The following is a 20252-nucleotide window of genomic DNA, read 5'->3' as shown; positions in this document are numbered from 1 at the left end:
TCCTTCAAGCGATCCTCTGCATTTTTGCTAAACCCTTTCAGTCAACGGGCTCTTCCTGGGCCTCATCAACATCCAACTTGAGTCTTCCTCTTCCTCTTGAGGATGGCTGTGTCAGGCTCAAAGAGCCTTAGGTTTGCCCGAATGCCAACCAGTTTTTCCACTCTCACATTTGTGAGCCTGTTGCGAACCTTTGTGTGGTCTCAATAGCCATGCAGTAAGCAGTGTGCTATGGCATGGATATTCAAGTGTACTTGAATGGCATCTGTTTGTTTTAGTCAAGATTATACTAAAATATACTTACCCCAACTATATTTAAGTTCCCTATGAAGAGCCAACCTTCAATTTAGAAAATTCCCAGTTTATTCCCATAAATTCCCGTTTATTCCCGTTAATTCCAGTTAATTCCCGTGGAAAGTTTCCATCTTTGAAAATTCCCGGAATTTTGCAACCCTACCTCTGACCTCTGATTTCTTCCTTTGTATGTACATGTGTGTCTGGATAGGGTGACAGAAAGCCCCAACAACTTTGAGGGAAATGTACAGACAAACAGTGATGAGTGCACTGGTTTAAATGAAAAGATTGTAATGTCTGGTCACTGACATCTAGAGGGCATCGATATTTATGCATTTTCATTCACTAAATCTTAATCTAGGATATTCCATCCTAAAGAGAGTTTAAAGCGAAGAACCTGAAACTAAATCATAGGATAATTTAGCCTTCGAAAGCCTCTTATATATTCTTAACTTGAAAATATGATTCTATTGATTTTTGTTTTCTGTGAGTTTGTAATAAAAGAAATCCTTTATTTGTCCCGCAACGGGGAAATGTTCATGATTACAACAGCAGATAAAGTGAAAAAAAAGAATAGCAGATATGCAGTGCCAGTCAAAAGTTTGGACAAACCTTCTCATTCGAAGGTTTTTATTTATTTTAACACATTTCTACATTGTAGATTAATACTGAAGACATCCAAACTATAAAAGAACACATTTGGAATGATCTAGTAAACAAATTAAAATTAATAATAAATAAAATAAATCTGAATATTATTTATATTTTAGATTTTTCAAATTAGCCCCATTTTGCCTTGATGACAGCTTTGCACACTCTTGGCTTCTCTCAGTCAGCTTCATGAGGCATTTGTTAACACTTTTTTGTTTACTAGATCATTCCATGTGTTCTTTCATAGTTTGGATGTCGTCAGTATTAATCTACAATGTAGAAATTAATAAGAATAAATAAAAACCTTCGAATGAGAAGGTGTGCCCAAACTTTTGACTGATACTGTAAATTACCATGGAGATAATATACACCGGTAAGTGAATCAGCGTCCTTTAGGACCGAAAACTCTGAGTTAATCCCATCCTGCTTCGTAGTACAGGCCACAAGTTGAGATTCATGATAAGACGTAATGCTTTGAATACAAATGCAATATAAACGGGGGGGGGGGCAGTTTTCCCTCCCTCACCTTGCGTACGCTTTGACGTAAATTTGCCGGGAACACGGTCTTTTTTAATTGGCAGGGGACAGTCACTCTGTGTTTTACTTCCTTGTCTTTACGGTCTTTACCAATGAGTTTCCGCCTTTTCGGTGACGTCATTGTCTACTCCTTTTGCTGTTGGTCCTCGAAACAAGTTTTCCCCGCGTTCATCGGTGAAAGTTCACAAATTGAAGGATAGTGGCGGGAGTTGTTGTCAGTCGGGGGCTGTTGTGAAGGAGTAACTTTGATAGGTATTTATAACTTTATTAGAAACGTACCCGCTGTTGTTAGTTGTCAGTGTAAAGAGTCAGATCTGTGCTGCATGTGAGGAAGATTAGCTTTGGCGCGATGGTCTGTTTTGGTTACTCTGGAGCTTGCTAGCTTGCTTATAGCTTATAACAAAAGAAAACAGCCTGTAGTCTCCCCGAAAATGAACTTGCATTAACTATACTGCTGTAACACTGAGGTTAAAATATATTAAATCTGGCAGGGAGCTGTTGAATATACAAGTACATAATTAACACGTGCATAAGTTATCAACTTTAACCACGAGTGGACTTAACTGAAATGGCATTGCTTGAGAACACACAATGCAGCTTACACTAATGTACATAATGCCTACTGGATAATGTGTTGCGTGCAGTTACAGTATAACAGCATGCTAGTTACACGGCTAATGGGCTACAATACATACTGTGCAGTGTGCATGGTTGTCTCATTTGTTTGTGCAACCACCTGACATCCAGATGGTTACATTCCACCTCCCCCTGTTTATGACATTAACAACAACGCATCTTTTGTTAATTTTGTCGCTAAATACTTTACTTTTGCAAATGTTGTCTCCTCTTTTTCTGTTCATGTTTCTCCTTTCTTTTTGGTATTGTGTTTAACTTCATCAGATCCTTTGAGAATTACACTGCTTACAATTTTGGATACTACAAAATGTTTTATCACTTACTGCACTTTACTTTTGTCCCCTTTTTATTGACTGTCAATCCAAACCCATAGCTTTTTAATTTCAGACTATATGCAAAACACACCAAATGTACCCTAACAGTACAAGGAATGTTAACCCAAGCAAAGTCAATTCAGTTGTAATCTATCATAATATTTTGCATTGCAGGTGGTAATACTCTCTTAAGGTAGTACAGGAGGACTTTGATATTCAGATTCTGATTACACTCACTAATATAACTACTATCATTCAGGGTGTATTGCTCTGCTATCATAGGTGCCTGCTTAACCAAGTCAAGCTATTTCTTTCTCTGTAATCATCCGTATAACTTGTCTTTTCCCTCCAATGTTTCTTGCAGGCATGGATTCTAAAAGACGCAATGGTGGCTCTAAACTTGGCGGTGCGTCCCAGGCCAAACGGGGGAAACCTGCTGGTGAATGGGAGGATAGTCCATCGCAGTTTGAAGAGGAGTTGTCCATGTTTGAAGAAGCAGAGATGGAGTCAGAGGAGATGGAGGGGCAGGCAGGGCATGATGTTATTCCTGTAGGTAAGTGTTGGACAGAAAAGCACACAGTCATAGGTGGCAGAAGTACAATGGTTTTCCTGGTTAAGGAAGAGATTATTGAGTTATGTAAATGATATGTCAAACTGTATTTAAACTGTTAAACTGTAGACCTGAGTGTAGTTTATATGGCAAACATGGACGCTCAATAATTTCTTAAACTGGCGCATCCACACACAATATCTTTCTGCAGAACCTAGTTATCTGTCGAATAATAATAATAATAATAATAATGTTATTTTACGGTGTGATTTTTCTGATTTTAGGTAAGTAATATGTGTGGCTGCTAGATCCAAATTAGTAATACAGTGATGTCTTGAGTAAATTAAGTTTGCTTAGTTTGTCAGCTTTGCCCTGAATTTCATGCATAAGCAGGTTGAGCATCGCTTTGCATTGTGAATAATGCAACTGTGTTCTAACAATAACAGACTGTGGATTTAGTTAAGATTGTTCCTGGAAATTACCTTCACTGTGTTGATTCGATTTCTCAAATACTTCAACAGTTGTTGGCTATACTTTTCAGAATAATGAATAATGCACTTGTTTAACTTCTGTCTATCCGCTTTGTTTTTCAGGTGACCTCTTTTCAGCAGACCTGAACCCTCGTTGGCGGCGGCCTATTGCCGCTTCACTGGACCCGTCATCAGAAAGTTTGGTGTTTCAGCAGATTGATCTCGACTATTATTTAGGTAATTATAAACAATAACCCAGTCATCTTTTTTTCTTTGTTGTTTGGAACTAAATGACTTGATGAGTGTAGAAACGGATCACCTGCTTAAATACAGTCGCTGTATGTAAGACAAATTTCCATCTTTTTTGTTTCCACTTTGCAGGGCCGACGGTGGCAGGCATGCCCGGCCAGTCTCAGGGAACAGTCCCGATTATTCGAATGTTTGGGGTGACAGACAGTGGCAACAGTGTGTGCTGCCATGTCCACGGTTTTGCGCCTTACTTCTATGTTCCTGCACCAGCTGGTGAGTACTTGCCATTACTTTGTCAATACATATCATCTTTGAATATTCAAATAATATACATCTGCGCAGTACAATAGCTTTCAGTATATTACCATTGAACATTCTCTCGGTAGAATCTATCTTTTTGGCAAGCACTTTATCTGAATGATTCCAGTTTTTTAGCCTAAAATAATTGATCAATTTGATTAAATCTTACAATGTTTCCTCTTTCTGCTTCCTTTTGAAAAGGGTTCAAATCAGATTTCCTGGGTGAATTTAAAAGAGAGTTGAACTCTGTTGTCCTGAAGGACATGCGATCCAATAAGGACAACATATCCGTCACAGTGTTGGCTGTGGACATCACCCGCAAAGAGAGTGAGTGTGTGAAGGGATCTTTAACACTCACAAGTCTGTTCCTTAATCCGATCAATATGAAACAGGATTTCTTATCCTAGTTACAAATTATTTAACTTTCCCAATTTACACTTGCAGGCATGTACGGTTACCATGGGAAACGCATTTTGGATTTTTTGCGGATTACCATGGCGATGCCACGTCTCATCGCCCCAGCTAAGAGGCTGCTGGAGCAGGGCTTCAAGTACGGACCTTTCCCCATCCAGTGCTACCAATCCTATGAGGCCAACATCGATTTTGAGATAAGGTGTGTGTCGTTGGGTATTATGGTAAAGATGATATGATAACGTGTTGCTTCTAAAGTTGTTGTTTAAAAAAAAAAATAAGACTTTTTATCAAAACATCTGTATTAAAGCAACTATAGCTGTTATTTTAAGCCTAACAAGTCTCTCTTTGTTAGGTTTATGGTGGACTGTGACGTGGTGGGATGCTGCTGGATTGAACTTCCCAAAAGCAAGTTCAGAGTGCGTGAAGAGAAGCTCGTGGGGGGAACAGATTCTAGATACCCCAGCAAGGTAGGTTCAAGTGCACATTTGAACTTGTTGCATAACACGGATTGGTCTGTTGATAGACTTTGAGTGATTCATAAAAAACTGTTCTGTCAGGCTTTTACAATGTTGATCATCTTCCTCCCCCTGTGTTGTCCCTCAGGAGAGCCTGTGTCAGTACGAGGTGGATGTGGGATGGACAGATCTGATAAGTCACCCTACAGAGGGAGACTGGCAGAGGATCGCTCCGCTCAGGGTGCTCAGCTTCGACATCGAGTGTGCAGGAAGAAAAGGTGGGTTTCATTCTCTATTGCACTCTAAACAGCATGCATACTAAAACACATTACATATTTTTGGCCACGAGATCAGATATACTTGACCTTACTTTACCCTACTTACTCGACGAAAAGAAAATGCAGAGTTTGACTCTGATGTTAACATTTTTGTTCCCAGGAATCTTCCCAGAGGCAGACAAAGACCCTGTGATTCAGATAGCCTCTATGGTGCAGCGTCAGGGTGAGTCAGAGCCCTTCATCCGCACCGTGTTCACGCTCCAGTCCTGTGCCAGCATCGTGGGCTCTCAGATATTGTGCTTCACACAGGAGAAACAGCTACTGCAGGTACGCACACTAGCTTCAGTAAGGCCTGAAAAACATAACTATTAGACGTGTTTTGTTGATAATTTGTTATGTCATTGTGTTTCTGTGAGCAGAGCTGGGCCGAGTTTTTGAGGACAGTGGACCCAGACATCGTCACAGGATACAACATCCAGAACTTTGACTTTCCCTACTTGATCAACAGGGCAGCTACTTTAAAGGTGCCACATTTTGTGAAATACTTACATGCAATACAAGGCCTAAAATCACCAGATTAACAGTAATGCACAAAAATACATGAGCACAACCTCCAGAAGAATGTATTAATGGTCATATTTGTGTAAGACATTCCTGTTTTGTCTTTTAACTCACTTAAACATGTTTTTGGTGTTCAGGTGAATCTCTTTCCCTACCTCGGCCGAGTGCGAGGCATCAAGTCAGTCATGCGAGACTTAAACTTCCAGAGCAAGCAGATGGGCCGCAGAGAGAACAAGATCATTAACATGGAGGGCCGAGTTCAGTTTGATCTATTGCAGGTCAGCTTCAACAGCAACTTTAACAATATTTAAGTTACAAGCAGTTGAGTAAGACCGCTTTGATTGAGCACAGTCTGATTAGTATTATTGTCTCAGGTTCTTCTCAGGGATTATAAACTGCGCTCCTACACACTGAACGCTGTGAGTTACCACTTCCTACAAGAACAGAAAGAGGATGTGCAGCACTCCATCATCACTGATCTGCAGGTAAAGCACAAACTGGTGAAACTTGTTGCATCTGGAAGAGAGATTGCTGTCATGAAAAGATTCAAAATGAACTTCCCTCCTTTTTGTTTTTCTCCACCACAGAATGGCAACGAGCAGACTCGTCGTCGTCTAGCCGTCTACTGCCTGAAAGACGCCTACCTCCCGCTGCGCCTGCTGCAGAAGCTGATGTGTGTGATTAACTACATGGAGATGGCCAGAGTGACGGGCGTTCCTCTCACCTACCTGCTCTCCAGAGGGCAGCAGATCAAGGTTGTCTCTCAGCTGCTGCGACAGGTAACCAAGGCAAACACATGGGAGAGTTACTGTATGTATATGTACAGATTCAAGCATAAAAAAACTGTGTCTGTGTATGTTTAGGCCATGAAGCAGGACCTTGTCATGCCTGTTGTGAAGACAGAAGTAGGAGAAGACTACACTGGAGCGACTGTCATTGAGCCGGAGAAAGGGTATGTACATCTGCTGTTAGTGTGAGTATGACTCCTATCTGCTCTCAGTGTTAAGCCTCTCTCATACCTGTCCATTACCGTCTTTTTCTCTGTGTAGGTATTATAGCATCCCCATTGCTACCCTGGATTTCTCCTCCCTGTATCCGTCCATCATGATGGCTCACAATCTGTGCTACACCACCCTGCTGCAGAAAGGCTCAGGGGAACAACTGAGGTCAGAAGTTATTTTGCTTGAGTGTGTTTAAAATCCAAAAGAGAATTCGTTTTTGATCTGTGTCAAACTGCAAACATTTTAAATGAACCCTTCTGGATTGTAAAGGTTTAAAAGGCTCTGAATATATTTTGTTTCTCTAAACTTCGTCTTCTTGCAGCTCAAATGTGGATCGCAAAATGTCGAATTTATGCCACTGTTAAATCTTATGAGCTAAATGGGAATTTCCATATACATTTAACCAGCCCGTAGGCTTATTTTAGTTAATAGTTTACACTTTTGTTAACATCACTTCTCTAAAAAGATTTAACCTGGAACATGTCAATGACTTCCATCTTCAGCTTGTATTATTAATTTAGACTTCAATTTACAATTAATCACATAAAACTTAACAGTGTTCATGTATGTTATCAATGAGCTAACATCTGAAACTGTTGTGTTTCTTCAGCCTCGCTCCAGAGAACTTCATCAAGACTCCCACTGGGGACATGTTTGTGAAAAGCTCTGTGAGGAAAGGACTCCTGCCTGAGATCCTGGAGAACCTGCTGTCTGCCAGGAAGAAGTATGTCAAATAAATCACTCAATTAAACCAACCTGAACTAATTCTGTAGACGGCTCCAGTCCCACTGTACCTATCTATCTAATCTTACTTGCTGGTAACCCTTTTAGTGTCTCTGGAAAAATAACAAAATGTGTAGGGGGCCCGTCTTCATCAACTAGTTGATTTGGTTTAAGGTGACTCAGATTTCTTAAATCCGTCAGTCAGTTCTTAAATCCTTTTTTCATGCTGAATGGTTATTTTCAAGAAACTTATAAGCAAATCTCTGGTAAACACAGTTTTACAGATCTGTTGATTAGATCAACTATGAATGCATTTACTTTACAGGCCTAATGGTGGGGGTACCTGAACAAAACACAGGAAGGCATTTATAAAATACCAGACATGGCTTCCTTCTCATTCTCTCCCACTTTGTCCACAGGGCCAAAACGGAGCTAAAGAATGAGACGGACCCCTTCAAGAGGCAGGTGCTGGACGGCCGGCAGCTGGCTCTCAAAATCAGTGCAAACTCCGTGTACGGCTTCACGGGGGCTCAGATCGGCAAGCTGCCCTGCCTGGAGATCTCACAGGTGGGCACTATACTCTGGGTCTCATATCGGTGTTAAAGTTAATGTACTTTGTTCTCCTTTGATACATTTTTTGGAAACCAAACAGAGGGGGTTTTCAATACATTTGGTTTCATTATGGCAGCTTGCAGTTTAAAATGGATTCAACATAATACTATTAGGCATAGGTCTACATATATGGATTACTTATTTCCATACATTAATCAACATTAACCTCTCCTTAGCTTAAACATTTACCTTAACCCACAAAATGCTGTTTCTAAAAATACCAAATGTTTACAATTCTGGCTCGAACACAGCTGTTTTTAATTCATGCTAAAGTCAGAGCTGGGAGGGTAAACTACAAAGATGTAGAGCAAAGATTTGTGTGTAGATAGACGCACCAGAACAGGTGGAACAAATGTGTAACAATCAGCCACAACGGTCTGGGTTTTTTGCTGTTCTGTGGAAGGTTGACTTGGTTACACCCCCACAGAGAGCTGTTTCTACATGAGCTGTTTTGAGATAAAAAGCTTTAAGGCAATTTTGTCCCTGGCATTGAAAGACATGATGATGCGGTTCCTTCATTGCTGATGGCATCTGGTTTCAACCCCACTGATCATTTAGTGATTTTTTAATTTAAATCATCCTTTTTCTCATTTAGAGCGTCACAGGTTTTGGAAGACAGATGATCGAGCAAACCAAACAGCTGGTGGAGTCCAAGTACACCATTGCCAATGGTTACCAAGGTGATGCCAAGGTGAGGAACTGTGCCCGATATCTACTGAGCTGAACTCCTATCTTTTTTTGTTCCTTACTTTTAGTTAACACCTTTTAATGTATGAAGGCTTTGGAACCTCCTATCTGAAGTTTTGTAATGGACCCTCTTTGTGTATGCGTTGTTTAAATGTTTTTATTTAAATGTTTTAAAGGTTATTTATGGGGACACAGACTCCGTCATGGTTAAGCTCGGAGTTGCCACAGTGCAGGAGGCCATGAACATCGGGAGGGAGGCGGCAGAGTGGGTGTCGACTCATTTCACACCTCCCATCAAACTGGAGTTTGAGAAGGTAACATTTCTGTCCACTTAGATTTATCAAAGCATTTGTCTCAGTCATTTTAACATCTGTGTCTTGAATGGGCACTTCTGGCCCACGTGCTTGAGAACAAAACGTAAAAGCCATGATTTTGGACCATAGAAGAGTTTGAGCGTCCCCCTCATTAGAGATTTGTTTTGTCCCTTCCACAGGTGTACTACCCATACCTGCTGATCAACAAGAAGCGCTACGCAGGCCTGTATTTCTCCGGAAGTGCAGACACTTATGAAAAGATGGACTGTAAAGGCATTGAGACGGTCCGCAGAGACAACTGCCCTCTGGTGGCTAACCTCATCAACACCTGTCTGCAGAAATGCCTCATAGACAGGTACAGACACACACATTCTGTAATGTTTAATGAAACATCAGTGCAGAAGTTATCCATTGATTTCAGCCATTATTCACTTTACAATCCATCAGATACATTTACTTTTAAAACCTTATGATCCTGCAACTACCTGGCACAATAAGCAAATTAAGCATTAAGTGCTTTGAGCACCAGGAAAAGTGCTATATAAATCAAATGTATTATTATTGTTATAATAAAAAAATAAGTTTATCTACAGACAATGAACCTTAACAACACTATTAGATGTTTGTTTGTTATGAAAGTAATCACTGCTGTTGTGATGTCTCTTCAGGGATCCTCAGGGTGCCGTGGCTCACGCTAAAGAAGTGATCTCAGACCTGCTGTGCAACCGCATCGACATCAGCCAGCTCGTCATCACCAAGGAGCTGACGCGCGCGGCTCAGGAGTACTCCAACAAACAGGCGCACGTAGAGCTGGCCGAGAGGTGTGTGACACTCAGCATCTCATTTCAATGAATATATAACATAATGTTTTTCTGGGATACGCTCAAACTAACGTCTTGATGTTTCACAGGATGAGGAAAAGAGACGCCGGCAGCGCCCCGAACCTGGGGGACCGAGTGCCGTACGTCATCATCAAGGCTACAAAGGGAGTGGCAGCGTACATGAAGTCAGAGGTCTGTAGTGATCTTTAATTATTTTTCTAGATCATTTGATTTGATTTGTACACCCCTGTTCTCTTGTTTTTTTTGCATTTTAAGAAATCACAGGGCATACACAACAAAGAGAACTGCAGTTTAAAAGATCATACGAAAAATAACAATCAACAAATGAGAAGAAAGAGAAAAAAAATACAGTTTGAACATCTATTAATATCGTATAGTTAACAGATAACGGATTCATCATTCATTCTAAATGAACTGTCACCTCACTGGAGGGTCATTAGAAATGTTTGTAATGTTGTAAACCTCACCCACTTTTCCAGTCTTCCGTCAAAGATATGAAGTTTTTTCCATTCACGTTTCATTAGGTTATCACCTTTTAACCAATTCCTTGTCATTTGTCTAATTGTTGCTACTTTTAAATAGTAGGAATAAGCAAGAATCATTCTTCTTGATCTCTTCTGGTGTTTTTATAAGTGCTAGGATGTGTGGGTGCATCCCGATGTTTTTATTCATGTTCATTTTCGGCGATAATCTGATTTTCACATGTGTCTCTTTAGGACCCGATCTTCGTGCTGGAGAACAACATTCCCATCGACACACAATACTACCTGGAGCAGCAGCTGTCCAAACCCCTGCTGAGAATATTTGAGCCAATCCTGGGAGAGAGCAAGGCCGAGAACATCTTGCTCAGTGAGTCTGCGATAGTGCTGAAACAGTTCCTCGATTAACTCAAAAGCTTTGATGCAATTTCGGTCATTGGGTGCAGCCCTATTCTACAATCACACACATACGATAGTCTTATTTTAATTTAGAAAATAAAATGACACGTGCAAATGATATATGTGTTTCTGAAATGATATTGGAAAACAAAAGAAGATATCCCTTGGGACACATTTTAAAGCCCTATCATTAGAAAAACGTGATTCAGTAATCTAATATTTACTTTGACAACAACCAAAGCAAGAGTCAATGCTGTACAGTCCAGCCAATACACTTAAAATACTTCCTAAATAGTTTTCTATCTGTGTTTTTAATCTTTTTTAATTTTATATATGCACCACAACACCAAGTAAAATTCCTCCTATGTCTTAACCTACCTCGTAATAAACCTGTTTCTGATTCTAAAGATGCAATATAGATATGCTAGTTAAATAAATGACACTTGGCATGTGTATCGTGTTTAAAGCTTTAAAACTGAAAGTTGATTTCCTGGTGTGTTTCAGAGGGCGACCACACGCGCTGTAGGACGGTGTTGACCTCGAAGATCGGGGGCCTCATGGCCTTCGCTCAGAAGAGGAGCACCTGCATCGGCTGCAAAGCCGTGCTCAAAAGCGACAGTATGTGTGCTCAGACTTTGAAGATTTACTATTACCTTTTTCCCTAAAACATGTGGTTTCACTTTTTGGTTAGATGCCACTTTTGACTCGAAGGGGTTTTACAGAGATCTCTGTGTAACATCTACGTGTGTCTTTGCAGCCGCTGTGTGCGATTTCTGTAAGAAGAAGGAGTCTGCACTGTACCAAAAAGAGGTGGGCAAATAACTGTTACAACATGTACATTTCATTTATCTGATGTTTTGATCAAAAGCAACTTACCACAGGTGCAATCTACCATGAATAAAATAAAGTCAATTCGCTTGAAATAAGCCAAACTATTTTTAGTGCTACGTACAGAAATAAGAAGGTATTTCTGTTTTTCTTATAGATTTTATAGCCATGATGCAGTCTTTATACAGTTTCTCACTATCTGGGCTTAGTTTATTTGATTTGAAGGTTCCAGTTGTGTCTTTGTTTGTATAAAAGCTTTAATTTATTGCTTTTTGTTTTGCTATTAATCAAAGGTTGTCTAATGTTATTCATATTGCCCTCTGGTTGCTCCTCAGAGACTTCAAGTGGATTCAATATCATGTATTATGGTAGATCAAGCAGAACGACTATTTCAATGTTAAATTCCAGTATTTATTCTATTTATTAAACCTTTTTAGTTTGCCTTTCTAGTAAAGCATCGCTCAAATTGTTATTTTGAAGTTTTTAAGGGGTTAATATATTATCAATAAGTTTCTAACGCTTATGGTTTGAATTTCAGATCTTCCACCTGAACACACTGGAGGAGCGTTTCTCCCGCCTGTGGACTCAGTGCCAGCGGTGCCAGGGCTCCCTCCATGAGGATGTGCTCTGTACCAGGTACATAAACAGCACATATTTAACTGTGTTTCACTGCAGAATCATGGCTGAGCACACCGTAACCCTGTCCCTCCTCCACAGTCGGGATTGTCCCATCTTTTACATGAGGAAGAAGGTCCAGAAAGATTTGGATGACCAGAGCAGTCTGGTGAATCGCTTCGGATGGTGAGAGGCTCCTTCCAGATGACCGCAAACTCATATCGTCTCTATTGTTCTTATGTCTGTAGTGCTTGTAAAAATGCATATATGTTACACTATTTCTATGTTTTCTACTATGAATAAAATGTCCTTTTTGTAAAATAAAATCAAGCAACAATCTATTTCTTCGTCATAGGATAATTTGACTATCATTGAAATATTTGTATTGGACCAAATAGTGTACATACAGGATGCTGAGGCAGACTAATGTACATGCAGTGTTTCCTGTGTGAAGGGTTTTAAGCTGTATGAAACTACAGTCCCCAACTTTATTGACGTCAGAGTAATGGTGATGGCGTAATTTTTCGGGAAATGAAAAGAGGAACTTAATTGCTTTCCTCAGAGTTATTGTGCCAGTCATACCTCAAAAACCACATCCCCTAACTGGTTTGATACCTCACAACTAAAGCCCTGATTGTTAACGTTTGATCGCACAAACTGAGTGGGGAACTAGTTTTCTCTCTTGAAAGATTACATTATCTTTCAAGTATTATCAGTAATTACAAAGCGGGCGTGGCGTTTAAGCACTACACTTCTTAGTGTGCAGTGGTGGAATGGAAACAAGTAGATTTACTCACGTATTGTACTTATTTTGGGTTACTTGTACTTTACTTGAGTATTTCCATGTCCTGCTACTTCGTACTTCTACATTTCAGAGGGAATTATTGTACTTTAACTGCACTACATGTATTTGACACTCTACTTGTGATACTTGAGTACATTTAGCTGATCATACCTTTGATACTTTTACTTGTGGTGTACGTTTAGACTGTGGCATTAGTACTTTTACTTTAGAGGATGTGAGAACTTTTTCCACGGCTGTTAGTGTGTTGGCGGTAAATTCTTGTGTCCTGCATTTCTTTTTTTGACCACACATTCAATCTTAACCAGCAAAGATCAACGTTGGATAAACAAAACAGACGAGACGTTAAAGCTGAAGACATTTACTTGTTCATTACAGATTTAAACAGCTGTCAGTGAAAGTCCAGACAATGAGACGCTGCTGGTTAAACACCATAGCTAGAGACCCTTCATGGATTAATTGACTTCAGCTAGCAGGATGCTAACTGAGGTTAGCGCATAACACTTAATGAATAAGTGGACAGCAGTTTGTTGATGCAGACGTTTTTTAATTGGGGAATGCTGTTTTTTTAATGCTTCAAAAATAGAAGTTTAACTATCCATTTCATTTAGGTGACAGTTATACCAAAGAGGACACACACGGCTATAACAAAAATGCCCTATTGAATATCCTTAATGATAAATGAATGATCTGAAGGCCCAATACTGGGAACACACACCTCTTCTGACACATTATTGGGTTAACTGTACTGCTGTGCTGTTTTAAGGCAAAATCAGTACCTAAAGGGTTAAAGATCCATCCTGTCTCGTGTGTTCAGACCAGAGTGCTATCCAGATATTCCTCAACCTTTATTTCACTTATGAAGCATGATTAGTTAACAGGACTGTTTCTGTGTGTGAGCTCTGAAGAGAAGCCGAGGTAAACACCCGTTTCTTCACCAGTGTGGTTAAAATGTCGCATGTAGTACAACTAAACCACCAGAAACACTGTGACATAACAAAATGTGCATTAAAAAAAAAGTGTACTTTGGAATACAGTGTGGAACAAACAGCAGGGCTGACACTTCAAACAGTAAGCTAATGATGGACACACACATCTCAACCAAGCATTTGACACAGCTTTCAGTCTGTTATTCCTATAAAAAAAAAAACACCATATTCCTGAGTAAACTTTACCTAGATAGAAATGAATAAAGTGCACCTAGGAGACTGGAACACAGTTTTGAGGCTTTGTTAATGTGGTGATCCTATCATGATACAGCATTTTCATTGGATATATGGTGAGACAAAAATACTGCTGATGTGTTTGAAGCCCCACAGGACGCTCTAACCTTTTAAAAACCTCAAGGGGAAGACAACAAACATTTACCAAAGTATTGACCAATCATCTAGAAGCAAATAACCCTAACCCCTTTCACAGTAAACATTGTACTGGTCAATATATTTCCATGTAGGACTCCATAAAAACAGATGTGTACCGAGTGATCAAAAAACCAACCTACGCAGAGAGTCCTAGAACAATATTGGAGATTTGGACTGAATGTGCAAAGTACTCTCTGCACCGCTGTGTCGTCAACAGGAGCTGTAAAAACACTGGCTGGACAAAAATCACAAGTCAAAGAGAAATATCTTTACAGACAAATCAATCTTTTTATCCCAGACTCCAACGAAGTCTGCCAAACTTAACTAAACTCGCCTAAAACTGCAGTTTCTAGATGTTTGTTCACAAAACTGAAAAAAAATGAATACTGAATTTACAGCGTTGTGGTGGCATATTGTAAATGGAAACTTAGACAGCAGTGAAAATGGATTTTGCCACGTCTGCTTTCCTGTCTGGAGATATGCCATCTCCATCCAACGTGACAGAGGAGGTGCAGTGTGTTAGGGCAAGCATGAAACAAGTGCGATAAAGGATGTGCTACTGTGTGTGTGTGTGTGTGTGTTTTGCTATAGTATAGTGCAACGTCTCTGCGTGCTCTTCTTGCTCTTCTTGTTGCTGCGGTTGGTCTCCTTATACTTTCTAATTTCCCGTACTAGTGAATAGAAAGCTTCTTCCACACCCTGCAAAACAGAGACAAAGAAATATTTGTCTCAAAAAATGTAATGTGTAATGATTTGGACCTTTGGTTATGGACAGCGTTCCTACAGAACCTAGAGGCTCTTGCATGCATCATTGCAGACTGCAAATGAGCATCTTTCCACAATAATTGTATTGTTCATACACAAACAGATGGTTAAGAAAACACATCAAAATACCCAGCAGTATATGGAGCTGTTAAAATAAACTTTGATTAGCAATAACATTAAAATGTGTGTTCCATGTTTATGACTCAGTAATAATAATAATACTTGAGTGCAATCTACATTATTTAAATATTAGATCCTTATTTAACTAGGTAGGTCACATTGAAATGACAAAATATATTTCATGACAGAGCCCTGGCTTTGTCATTAGCATACAAGTGTTTAAGCTAAATACACACAATATTTTAAACACATTAACCGTTCATACACCCTACGTACCTGTCTGGTTTTGGCGGAGGTCTCGACGAACGGGACTCCGTAGCTTCGTGCGAGTTCCTGCGCCTGCCGGGACTCCACAGTGCGGGTTCCCAGGTCGCTCTTATTCCCCACCAGCACCATGGGGACACTGTCGCTGTCCTTCACCCTGTTGATCTGCTCTCTGAGGAGGAGGCACACACAAAAAGCATCTGTGGACAACTGACTTTTATCTCTGCAACAACTCATATTTTCATCAGTGTCTGTGTTTTTAAATCGATCGACAGAAAAATAACCCCCAACTATTCTGATAATTCATTAATTGTTGAGGTAACTTTTCATGCCAACAATGCTATTTTTCTATGGAAATGTCCTGCTTTTTTATATATACTATATTGAATTGGATATCTTTGGGACTTTGGAATGAGAAAACAAGCTATTCAAATACATAACCTTGGTTTTGAAACACTTAGATGGACTTTTTATTTTTATTGTCTTTGACATATTTATCATTTGGACGACAGACCAAACGATAAATCTAGAAAATAATCTGCAGGTTAATCGCTTATTAACATAACATTAGTTGCAGTCAAGTGTTGCTTTATATATTTGGATCAGTTCATGCATTTGCAAACAAGATTGTAGTGTGCATTTGACCCATTGAACTCACCATATTCAGCAGATATGCGGTACAGATAATTACAGTTCCTGCTCATCAGGAAGTTGCCTTTGTACTGCTACACTGTCTGAACTAGCACACTACTCACATCTGAAAGTATGCTAGGCGCATCTAAAACACTAATTGTGCCAAGTCAAACACACACCATTGAAATGGAATGCACTAACAGTCCTTCTCTCACAGTGTTGTTTCAGCTCCTTTGTTCAGCTATCTACAGTATGGCGATATGCACTGGGTAAAGCCCAAAGTATCTAGTACCTGTAGAGGTGAACGTCCTCGAAGGACTTGATGTTGTTGAGGGCGAACACACAGAGGAAGCCCTCTCCTGTCCTCATGTACTGGTCCCTCATGGCGCTGTACTCCTCCTGACCCGCAGTGTCCAGGATGTCCAGCAGGCAAGTCTCTCCATCGATCACCACCTGCTTTCTGTACGAGTCCTGAAACACAACGTTGACATGATCATGCAGGCGGCAAGAAAAAGAGCATGCCAAGAAATCTGACAATGGATTGCATCATGGTTTATTCCCATGACAGTCACCGCTGTGTCATGCTGCAACTTGTTGAATGGAACGTTTTGTAAAGAAGTGGCAAAACGTGTTTAACTCGGGATACCATGGTGCCCCTTTACAGTCACGTTATACTCAACTGTTTTTTTTTATATCTATTGTTACTGTTTACTTTGCACATGAATTGTATTTTTCTTACACAAACAGATGGTTAAGAAAACACAACAAACTACCCAGCAGTATGTGAAGCTGTTAAAATAAGCTTTGACTAGCAATAGCATTAAAATGTGTCTTCCATGTTTATGACTCGGTGATAATAACACTTGAGTGATATTATTTAAATATTAGACCTTTATTTAACCAGGTAGATCACATTGAAATGACTAAATATCTTTCCTGACAGAGCCCTGGCTTTGTCAGTAGCATAAAAGTGTTTGAGCTAAATACACACAATATTTTAAAACACATAAACAGTTCATTCACATAAAGTTTAAACTACAGGAACACAGACAAAGAAAGCAGATATAGCTCAAAAGCAATTACAATCTCCAATTGAACTACCCTGCAACCTCTTCTAAATAAATGCTCTAAATGGGATCAACCGATCTGTCCATCAGCAGCGTCAGAGAGCGTAAAGCCGTGAACTCATTTCAGTGGGAGCCTCAGGCACTTCCAAGAAATGGTTGTCAATAGAGCACAAACACTAATATAACAATATGACTCCTACAGCTGCCATTCAGCTGCAAGATTAATACTGTAACTCCTAATTTTTTAAGTATACTCTGTTGCTTATACTTTTGTAAGGTGTTTAATGGCAGTCTTGACTTGTACTGGAGTATTGCTTTGCTATTTAAAATGTATTTATTCTGTGTATAAAAGTGACCAGCTGAGATTGACATAAGACACAAACATACGTTGGTCACAATTGGCCGGATTGATTTTAAATATAAAACATTTTACCCTTATCGGCCAATAATAAATATAACTAAAAATAGGGTTTCCTGCTTCAAGCTTCATATATTAAATATTGTAAAAGGCACATGTAAGGGAAGGATGAACCACTTAAGGCACAAGGGTGGGTAACATCATATCTTCCTGTGTATTAGTTGATGTCCGGTAACAGGACAGATGTGGTTTTGCAGTGGGTGTTTATACAGCTTTAAAGCCACATTAGTTCAGGAAAACCCCCCATTAATGAGTTCCGTGGTAAACTCATAAATTAGATATAGGCTATTATTATACAGTGGTGTTAAGTAATTAAGTAGATTAACGCAAGTACTGTACTTTTTTTAAATGTGTTCTACTCCACTATAATTCAAAAGGTAAATTGTGTACTTTTACTCCACAATTTGTATGTATTTAATACATTAAGTTACATTGAAGATTTTGATTAATGATGAGTAATATAATCAACACTTAAGACTTTAATTACACCTGGGGTAACATTCACAAGCTCCCCTACAGTGTACAAAGTAAATAACATGATATATATTATTCTGAAATGGACCAATCTGCATAATTAGTACTTTTATTTTTTGTACTTTCAGTCTATTCTGATGCTAATACTTTTCCACTTTTACTTGAGTAACTATTTGATTGCAGGACTTTTGTTGCTACACAGTATTCCTACACTCTGGTACTTCTACATTTACTCAAGTACAAGATCTGAGTAATTCTACTTTAACTAAAGTACAAGATGTGAGTACTTCTACCACCTCTTCCTCTCCATGTCACTGTGTCTGATGGGCAGCACCTCACCTCAATGGTCGGATCATATTCATCTACGAAGTGGTTCTGGATGAGCTGGATGGTGAGAGCGCTTTTCCCCACACCTCCTGCCCCGACCACCACAAGTTTGTACTCAGTCATGCCTGGAAAACATCAAATAATGCTATTAAACAAGTATCAAGTGAAGATCCTGGTGAAGATGAACAAATCACAGCCTCTTCCTCCCCACACTGACATGGCGAAGACACTGACCCAGATTTAAGATTACCCTCCCCGACGTTACTTCTTTATGTTAGGTACATAGTTACTGAATCGATATTGGTAGAAGTCTTTCATCGTACTTACCTTAAGTGGAGTTTATCACAGCCAGTGAAAATATGGTTAAAATAACGAGTAAAATGGATAAATGAGATTAGCTTGCTACATAACGTTAGCCTGAGACGATTTCCTTATTCAAAGACACTTGTAGACAAACTGCAGGATCTTTCCACAACTTGTTTTTCCTCAATACAGTTACGTGTCAGTATATGAAACGCGGATTGATGACGCTATTAGCACAATCTAACTTCATATAATGAATACATTAAAAGCTTGAGTCCGTGCGAGTTCCTATTTGGTCTCCATTGTGGCTCATTGAAAGAAGCAGAGCATTTTCACGTTAATCCCCGTCATCAAACAACCAATGAACGGACGGCAGTGAGACAGACGTCGCGACGGTCCAATCACATGGAGTGTTAGCTGTTAGCCCCGCCCATAGCTGGCAAATCAGTCCAATCATAAATAGGAGTAGCCCTTATTGGGCGTGGCTTTTCGGGCAAACTTTTTTTCTCTCTCAGATGGTTCTTCTCAACTCCTCAGATATATTAGATTCACATCACAAAGGAATTCATTTTCATATGAGCACCGATTGAATCTGTTTTATCAAAAAATGTAAAGCTTTACGAACTTCAGCATCATTTATTGCATTCAAATACAGCTCCACAATTACTGCTATCTATCTATTTTATACATAGGGCTTTTATTTTGAAAGAATTCACCGAAATGGTCTGCCTTTACTAGAATTAGTGTTCAGCGCCCTCCTGTGGTAACAGTGCGCATCTACAGTGTTACGTTTTGATTTCTGCACAATAATAATCCCTATAGACCATTTTAATACAGAGAAACAGAAAATGCCATAGGAGGTTAAAAGTCATAACACAAAGCTGCATTGATTTGGAGTCATTGGGTCTAATGACATGGACCCTATAGGAAAAAAACTGCTTTTATATCATAAAATATATTCATATCAAATTTAAAGTGGACTAAAATCCAAATAAAAGGGGTGTGCCCTACTTGACCAGGGTAGTAATACAATGTGTAATAGGGCAGCAGGACATGGAAGATATAACAACAAAAACGGATAATATATATTATTAAAATATTTTTGTATTACTCAATTCATGACACATCGCCGGTAATCAAATATAGGTGTACATTGTTTTCTATGTGTTGTGTTTATTATGACACTTTTCATTCTATACTATATTCAGATCTTTTTGCAACTTTTTTATGTTATCACTATATTTTGACTTTATTTTGATTATATTAATGGCATTTTTATTACTTTATGTGATAATAAGTCTGTCTAGGTGGCTTGCCAACCATTTTATAATGGGCTAAGGCAGCTATAAATGTCCTAACTGGTCCCTGACCTCATGTCATTTTGCAAAAGTAAACTATTACAACTGGATAATTTGGAAAATAATCCTAATTTCCCACACACACACACACACACACACACACACACACACACACACACACACACCCACACCCACACCACACCCACACCCACAC

General features: G+C 39.4%; 2 protein-coding genes across 2 annotated transcripts; one reads left to right on the top strand and one right to left on the bottom strand.

The window, feature by feature from the left end:
• Positions 1–1614: 1614 nt before the first annotated feature.
• On the top strand, positions 1615–12547 carry pold1 (polymerase (DNA directed), delta 1, catalytic subunit). Its single transcript, XM_034144180.1, has 27 exons — positions 1615–1731; positions 2794–2982; positions 3573–3686; positions 3831–3971; positions 4200–4325; positions 4443–4611; positions 4765–4879; positions 5016–5145; positions 5306–5472; positions 5565–5669; positions 5844–5984; positions 6081–6191; positions 6294–6485; positions 6570–6658; positions 6756–6872; positions 7318–7431; positions 7850–7997; positions 8638–8733; positions 8906–9043; positions 9223–9398; positions 9712–9864; positions 9954–10056; positions 10602–10734; positions 11268–11381; positions 11521–11573; positions 12130–12227; positions 12309–12547. The coding sequence occupies exons 2-27, from the start codon at positions 2796–2798 to the stop codon at positions 12394–12396; spliced, it is 3318 nt and encodes a 1105-aa protein (XP_034000071.1). The 5' UTR covers positions 1615–1731; positions 2794–2795; the 3' UTR covers positions 12397–12547.
• An 806-nt stretch (positions 12548–13353) lies between these two features.
• On the bottom strand, positions 13354–19065 carry zgc:55558 (uncharacterized protein LOC393228 homolog). Its single transcript, XM_034143099.1, has 5 exons — positions 18765–19065; positions 18450–18562; positions 16444–16622; positions 15531–15690; positions 13354–15068 (listed from the first exon to the last, which is right to left on the bottom strand). Exons 2-5 carry the CDS (start codon positions 18558–18560, stop codon positions 14955–14957), a joined length of 564 nt encoding a protein of 187 aa, XP_033998990.1. The 5' UTR covers positions 18561–18562; positions 18765–19065; the 3' UTR covers positions 13354–14954.
• Positions 19066–20252: the final 1187 nt, after the last annotated feature.

This window comes from Trematomus bernacchii, unplaced genomic scaffold (assembly GCF_902827165.1).
Source record: "Trematomus bernacchii unplaced genomic scaffold, fTreBer1.1, whole genome shotgun sequence".
Classification (NCBI taxonomy): Eukaryota; Metazoa; Chordata; class Actinopteri; order Perciformes; family Nototheniidae; genus Trematomus; species Trematomus bernacchii.
Note: the sequence above shows the minus strand (reverse complement) of the source record. Positions and strands in the feature narration are given on the sequence as shown.

What these genes read in the sequence shown, in the direction of transcription:
- pold1 (XM_034144180.1), top strand. Translation starts at nt 2,796, where the DNA reads ATGGATTCTAAAAGACGCAATGGTGGCTCTAAACTTGGCGGTGCGTCC. An exon ending in CCATCATCACTGATCTGCAG is followed by an intron (nt 6,192 to 6,293) that starts GTAAAGCACAAA and finishes TCTCCACCACAG; the next exon opens with AATGGCAACGAGCAGACTCG. An exon ending in CACGTAGAGCTGGCCGAGAG is followed by an intron (nt 9,865 to 9,953) that starts GTGTGTGACACT and finishes GATGTTTCACAG; the next exon opens with GATGAGGAAAAGAGACGCCG.
- zgc:55558 (XM_034143099.1), bottom strand. Translation starts at nt 18,560, where the DNA reads ATGACTGAGTACAAACTTGTGGTGGTCGGGGCAGGAGGTGTGGGGAAA. An exon ending in GAGGACGTTCACCTCTACAG is followed by an intron (nt 15,691 to 16,443) that starts GTACTAGATACT and finishes CCTCCTCCTCAG; the next exon opens with AGAGCAGATCAACAGGGTGA. An exon ending in CCTCCGCCAAAACCAGACAG is followed by an intron (nt 15,069 to 15,530) that starts GTACGTAGGGTG and finishes TCTGTTTTGCAG; the next exon opens with GGTGTGGAAGAAGCTTTCTA.